The 7,717-nt window shown below is 39.2% G+C and overlaps 1 protein-coding gene across 1 annotated transcript; it reads left to right on the top strand.

Annotated features, from left to right (window-relative positions):
• Positions 1–4,024: 4,024 nt before the first annotated feature.
• PYGO1 (pygopus family PHD finger 1) lies at positions 4,025–7,264 on the top strand (the record flags this gene model as incomplete). The annotated part of the gene is made up of 2 exons (XM_010181878.1): positions 4,025–4,110; positions 5,840–7,264. Coding segments are annotated over 2 exons (1,208 nt in total), but the record flags the coding sequence as incomplete, so codon positions are not given.
• Between the last annotated feature and the right edge of the window lie 453 nt (positions 7,265–7,717).

The following is a 7,717-nucleotide window of genomic DNA, read 5'->3' as shown; positions in this document are numbered from 1 at the left end:
GCTGTTGTGTTTTTCTGGATGTGCTGTCCATTAGTATGCAGCGTGCGTACTGCTGGTGCAAGGGAATACGTCGGCAGTGCCACATGTCCGAGTTGGTGTTGATGCAGAGTCCATAAATTACACTTGAGCGTTTGCTCTGCTACCCCTGGTCTTGCTCTTGTGCTTGATTCTAGTTGGGGTTTTGTTTCCATTCGAGAAATGAAAAAAACATCGAAATATTATTCTCTATTAATAGCACCGTTGTATGGCTCTAGGAAGGTTTAAAGTATGCATTTCTTTGAAATGTGTTAGGAGAAGGGAAGAAATACCGTTTCTCTTCTGACTTCGACTGTGCAACTGACTTTAATGGCAGTAGCACATCAGTCTATGTACTGGTAGTGGTGTTCTTGTAGTCCTTAAAAGCAGAAATTCATATCTGAATGAAATAATGAAAGACAGTAGGGTGACTGAGTTGGGTGAAAATCATGGCAAAACTATAAGATCTGTAATTTATTGCTTCTCTTTTCTTTGCCTCCTGTTTTGCCCCTGGAATTCTATTGTTCTTGATGTTGTAAGGTTTTTTTTTATGGTTGGGTAAGTGAGGAAAGGTGTGGATTCTGCTATGCATGTTGTCATTGATTTACAGTTTGCTGTTCTAAAACTGTTCCAGTAACAGCTGGATTGCAACCTTGAGAATGAGAGAATGAAAATATGCAGCGGTGTTACAAAGGAGACTGGGATTCATTAGACTCTCTCACTCTCAAGTCCTTTTTCTGCAGATATTGAAGCACTAGAGTTTCTCATGCTTGAGTTACCCACTGAGTTCTATGCGATTACCACTTAATATCAAAACTGTTTATACAGTATCAGAGCCACAGAATAGGCTCACCAAATCTAGTTGAAATTAGACTCTTTAATTTTCTGTCTATAAGGAAAAGTTTATTTGGCCATTTATGTTTCTTGGGAAAATGTCCATTCATAGATAAAGCACTATTTAATAAGGCTCTGGCTTCCATCCTGCAAAAACCTCGACAGATTTGTCAGTGAGTATGAAAATACTCCATAGAGGATTTGGGCATAAATTACACACAAAGTCATAAATCTCTTAGCGTGTAAACAAAACTACAAGTTGCAGTTCTCCCAGCTAACTTGAAAATGTCTATCTTGTGTCTGTATGAAGTAAAAAAGAATAGAGGACTTCTCTCTTCTCCTTTTCCCAAATGTAAATAGCTGAAATACATTTTACCTGTTGTTAAATAAGGAAATAGTTAGCAGATACGTATTTATATCTCTAGATGCATTACTTGTATGATGTCCCAGTCAAAAGGATTCTATTTTTTCCTGGAAAATTCGTGTCGGACAAGGAAATAATGTTTTGCACCCTTAGTGTAACGTTTCAAAATGCCGAGTACACCTTTTAATGAAAGTCTGTGTGGTGAGCACCGAGAGTGACTTTCTGGAAAGTTTATTTTGGCTGCTTGAAAATGACACTCATTCAGTCTTTTTTTGGAGATGTGCTAGGACTAACTTTCTGTTTCCTTTCCTGTATAAATTAAATAATTATAAAATCCATAGGGAAAATATAAATTTGTAGGAGTAAATTAAATCATTGGCCTCACACAGCAAGAACTGAAAATACGAAAGCTTCGTACCTTTCCAGATGTGGAGCTCAGTCCTGCAAACCTGGGCACATGTGTGGCTTTACTCGTGTAAGTAATTCACGTAGGAATCAGTGGAACTTGTCACTGGGATTCTAGTATTCGTATGCTTATGTTTTTGAAGAATGAGATCCCAGAGAGGGATTTTTTATATAATTTCATGAAGTTTTAACTTGCACTATAGAAAAACAGCACTTCCTTCAGTATTTCAGTTGATCATAGGTTTACTAATGGTTTACTAATAGGTTTATTTATTTAATTTATTAGAAGAAATCTGGATATTTGTAACCTTTCGCTATCAGTGGTTAACGTTGTTTATGTATTAAGAGTACAGGACCATGAGCAGGAGTGTATTTGAAGCAGTTGTGAGGAGTGGTGTTCACAGTATCGCCTCCCACTGAATTGGTGATGAACGTATAGGAATGCTGGAGGAGAAGCTAGTGGAATTTGCAAGGACAGTTTTGAGCAAACAGTTTAGCAAGAAGGTGATTTTAGAGAGTTGGAATTTAAGGGAGCTCTGTAATTCTTTATGTAAAACTTTATGCTGTGTTTATTTAGTGTCTACAGTTAATGCAGTGGCAGTGCTTCATAGCACACTGTGCGGGATTTTATATTCTAAATCAAGGCAGAAAGGACTTGTTACTCTGGTGGTAGGTTATACCGGGATATACTGTGCTCGAGCATGAGTTTATTTTGAGAACATGCTCATGGCTTCATGTCCTGGTCTTTAAATTCAGACTTAAAATTGGATTTGGGATGTCCACATATCTTCCTTATGTATAATGAAAAATGAAATTAAATTTCAACAGTGACAGCCAACACCAAAAGGAACTTATTAAAGCAGAGGCAAGACTGGATTCTTATTCCGAAACCTCAAAAAAGCGGGGAGAGGGAGCAAGCACTAGGAGTGAAAATTTGCCAGGCCTGCTTTGATGAGGAGTATTTGAAATAACTGTTGGATATTTTAGTTTGTGTACAGTAGGTCAGCTTATTCCCTGGGACAAGAGGTTTTTGTGTTACTTTGCTGTGTAGTCCTAAAGCTGGGTTAGCTGTCTGCTGGGAGTACTTGTCTAACGAAGAGCGTGTAATGTCATCCATTATGCTGCTTTGCATAATGCTGTTCATAATTCACAGTTATCTTCAGGTTGCCTTTGGTAATAATGACAGACCCGTGTGTTCAGCTGTATGCTTGCATCTTGATAAAGTTTTACTTGCATTCTGAATATGAGCTTTAAACAAAGAGCAGTATAATTTTTAGGTTGGGTTGCCCACTTCTTACTGTTACTGTATTTATTTATTTATTAAGAGCAAAGAAGCTATTATCTTAATGGGCCTGGGGAAAAGAATGAATTACTATACAGTTTCTTGGTGTAGTTATGTTAATATCTGAACACGAGTTGCTCTCATATCACCTGAAAGTGACTGTGATACTTCAGCTCAGGGTTTTCTTTGCATTCCTATGCCATGGCAAATCCACTTGACCCCGCTGAAGGCAGAACGACTGGAATAATAAGGAATGTTCTAGAATATTTTGTTTTCTTTTCTCCTGTGGTTTACATAGAGTTTTAAAAACGAAGGCCACGATTTATACAACTTTGGGAGCTTGTTCTACAGTTATAAGAGGTGAAGAATCACAGGTGAAGTGCAGATACCTCTCTGTATTGCTGAGAGTCAAGTCTGATAGGTCAATAAAATGAGTATTCTTTACTTTTTTGTGTGCCAGAGCAAGCCATGCTCAATTATTCCATGAGGTTTCTGCAGAGTAGGGCAGGTTCACTTAGAAGCTCCTCTCAATTTTGGCAGGTGTCTTTGTGTTTGATCAAGTCTTGCTTTTAGCAAAATTTAGATCTGATAAACTGGAGATCTGTCTCAACAGCACGGCAGGTTTCCAGTGGTTTTCGTTCCTGGATCTGCTACTGTTTGCTATTTCCTTCACGGTGTATTGTAGTCTACTGTTGTATACTACAGGACAGTGAGTTTGAGAAATGCTGTGTCTGTGTAAGTTAAATAGGAGGTGAATCTTAGGCATGGTTTTAAGCAGTTCTTTTGAAAGTTTTATGCGTCATGCAAGCAAGAAATACTTCTGACTGGTGAAGTGGAGATGTTAAGAACCAAGGGACTGATAAGCATAAATGGAAATGTTTATTCCAACTGTAATGAGCATGAACTAGACATTGAAGTGGTAATAGAGTATGATGGGTGAAAACGAGGTATGCTAACTTGTACCTCCAGATATTTGCTCCTTGAGGACTTGCAACGTAAGGCACTAGAATTAAGGCAAGTTCAGTATTTATAACAGATAACTGTTGCTATGGCAGGCAGAGGCAAACTTAAAATACACTCTGTAAGAAAACTAATGCAGTATTGCACTGATTGAAATTTTGTAGGTGGTGACAGTGGATTGGATGGGTTAGGAGGACCAGGAGTACAACTTGGAAGCCCTGATAAGAAAAAGCGCAAAGCAAATACCCAGGTAAATTCCCTTTGGTTCTTTTGATTTCTTAATAAACGGTGCACTCGGATGTTGTTCACTGGTGTGGCTATCTCGCGTTGTTCCCAATGTCAGTCTGTTCTCACAACTAGGAGTCACATAAAAAATACTTCAGTTGGACTGTGAAGTTGAAATCTTCATAATACTAGTTATTCTCACTGAAATTATTTTAATCTCTGTAGGTTGCCAAAGACCTATAAAGAGGGGAGCACAGTGAAACTGCAACAACTTGTATTTCACCATATGGCTTTGATTGAGACAGACTTTCTTTTAACGACTTTGTAGAAATCTGTACAGCAGGAGTAGTTGCCATGAGACTACTTTTCTCCTTACTTCTGTTCCTATATGTGTAAGTTTGTGGGCTAATGGATCAGTATAGTTTGCTAATGCTTTGACCAAACTCTTGGCATATTCCCCAAGTGATTTTTAAGCATAAGCTGTGAGGCAGGTTCGGCTCCTTTCCAGTGAATCCCTGCAATTTGGCATTTCTACACAGTTTCTGTTTCCAGAAAAGGAAGCCTGAATACAAAACATCTAAAGCAACTAGGTATCTGTAGTGCAGAATTTTTCCTTTGTTCATTCAGCTTTGAGTGAGAGTGTTTGTTAATTTGGTACTGCCCAGTGAGAGTAATTTTATTTATGTAGCTCAAGCAATCACTTTCTGTTAGGTCTGTCCAGATTCCATTGAGATGTGGATCTGTTTTCTTAATTTTTGTTCTGTTTTAAAGTAGTCATGGTGAAACCTGCTCTGAGAAATGCTTGGTTGTTAATTTAAGGGTTTCAGACTTCTTTTGGGTGGAGCTTTCCTTCTGTTCTGGAATGGTGATAACTGTAGAGGGCATGCAGATTGGTTTCCTCTCTTTTCTTACCAGGTTCAAAATTTGTAGCACAGCAGAATTTTTTTGGAGAAAAAGAAATGTTCAGTCTTAGTTTATTGGTGTTTAGGAGGAAATGCTTTCTGTGAGCACAGTTAGTGTGAGGCTGAACCAGCTAGATGTTTCCCACAGGCTAGTCCAGAGTGAAATCAACTGTGTACCTACTCTGACATTTAAATGGCCTCTGGGCTCCATTTTAACACTTGATTGTGCTCTGTAACCAGAAATCCTTGTATTTTATACCTACTGACTATGCTTTGGAGACTGTCCGCAATCACTGAATGCTCACAGCGGTACCTCTATTTGGTACACAAAATATAGAAAATTCCTATATACAGGCTCCTGTATTCTCTATACCTTTTTATGGTTATAGTAACATTAGGTTTCTATATCCTCAGAGAAGTGAAATGTCTTAAGAAGTACATATTCAGTAAAATGAACCCAAAGTGAAACTAAGGAAACGCTTCAAAACTGTTCTTCAGCATAAGGAAATATTTTGTGCATGACACATGGCTTTCTGTAGCGTCGCTTTTCTTATGCAAAAGATGAAGGAATAGGAGGCACACATCAAGTAATATTTTCAGAAGGATGGTTGTGCAGCGGCATAATTTTTTAAAACACTGAGCTTACTATAACTCTCTCTGTTACCTGGAGCCCAAACTCCTCGCATTCCTCTGCACTGAAATTTCAGACAGCCTGGCAGGGTACAGTGGATGAGCTTTACACAACAGCTGAACTGTTAGCAGTAGTGCTGCTAATCCAGGACCTTTGTGGTTTGTCTGCCTTGCAGGGAAATACTAAAACTAATTTAAATGTTGTATTTAAAATATTTTTAGGGATCATCATTTCCTCCTCCGTCTGAATACGCTCCACCGCCGAATCCAAGCTCTGACCACCTTGTAGCTGCAAATCCTTTTGACGACAACTATAATACTGTGTCTTATAAGCCACTTCCTTCAGGAAATCCATATTTTAGTAATCCTGGTTATCCTGGCTTTGGAGGCTATAACACTTTCAGAATGCCACCTCACATGCTGCCCAGAGTGTCCTCGCCGTACGGTGGTTCTTACTCCCTCAGAAACCAACCACATCCCCTTCCTCAGAACCCCGTGGGAATGGGTTTTAGTCGACCCCACTCTTTCAGCTTCGGTCCGCATGATAACCCAGGTTTTGGGAATCAACCACCTTACAGTAGTGGTCAGATAAACCAAAATGTCAATATGCCTGGTCAGCATTTCAGACCAAATCCTGGTGAGAACTTTGGCCATTCTGGTCAGATACCTCACCCTGACGTGCCAGCTAGCTTTGGTCCTGGGAACAATCCAAATTTCCCAAATTCTCAGCTAGAGTCAAGCCATTCTTTTGTTCCTCCGTCAAACACATACAACCAGGCAAAATCAGCAGCACAAAAGCAAGACTTTAGTCAAGGTGCAAGCAAAGCATCCAGCCAGAACACTGCTGCTCATCAGCATCATCACAGGACAGAGGACATTGTGAGTCAAGGTAACAGTGACCTAAAAAATGTTACTCGAAACAATGTGGTAAATCAGGATAATAGCCATTCTAATAGTGCTGATAACACTGGCGCTGGTCATTCGAACGGGACTCAGAGCAAGTCCCGCCAGCCTCGAGGTACTCCTGAAGGATGCAACTCTGAAAAGAGCAGCAAAACACCCCTTCATCCCAGTCGTCACGGTCACTCGTCCTCTGAACCCGTCTATCCGTGTGGAATTTGTACACATGAAGTTAATGATGACCAGGATGCCATCCTGTGTGAAGCCTCTTGTCAAAAATGGTTTCATCGGATCTGTACAGGCATGACTGAGTCAGCTTATGGCCTTCTAACAGCAGAAGCATCAGCGGTATGGGGTTGTGATACTTGTATGGCTGACAAAGACGTCCAGTTAATGCGTACAAGAGAGACTGCAGGACCACCTGCGCTGAATACGGATGGCTAACGACGTGAGTTGGTGGTAGTGGTTGAAATACTTGCTGTGAAGATTCGGTTACAAATTGGGTGCTTCACTTTCTGCAGACAATCAGTTGTGTTTGATTGCTGTCATGTTTTTTCCCCTCATCTGTTTTCATTCATAAACTTCCATCTCATCTTTTATACTCATATGTGTGCAAATGTTTTACAAAATGGAATATTTTTTGTTTCTGATTAAAATGTAAAACATAACTGGTAACTCATCAGAAGTAGGATGTGCATTGACAATTTTATTGAAGGCAAAAATGTGCCTGTATGAATAGCCCCTAATTTGCTAGTGTTAATGTGTTAACTAATGCTAGCATTTAGTGCTCTGTTTTAATAGTACCATATTTGCAAGGACTCATTAACTTTTTTTTATGAATGTCCATTTCTCATGTTCTTGCTATCCTTTCTTTGAGCATAGTGATGGAGGAATGTGCAGTACTAGTAGTTTTTTATTTTAGGGTAAATACAGAGGATTTCACATGTGCTTTTTCTTATTTTTCAAGTAAAGCATTAACACACTACTCAAAAATAGATGACTTTGTGCTTAATAACACAGAGAAACATGCTAACTCTTACATATTTATATTTCCCTGAAGAGGCAGTGGTCTCTTTTGACTTCTCATCAAATACTTACTTGCTGAGGACTCTTGCTATGTCTTGCAGTATTTGGAAATAGTTACAAAATATTACATTGGAAAAAGAACTCATCAAGTTTATGAAGTCCAGTGCTTTAAAT

The sequence above is a fragment of the Mesitornis unicolor genome, unplaced genomic scaffold (genome assembly GCF_000695765.1).
Source record: "Mesitornis unicolor isolate BGI_N332 unplaced genomic scaffold, ASM69576v1 scaffold18713, whole genome shotgun sequence".
NCBI lineage: Eukaryota > Metazoa > Chordata > Aves > Mesitornithiformes > Mesitornithidae > Mesitornis > Mesitornis unicolor.
This window is presented reverse-complemented; position numbering and strand designations above follow the sequence as displayed.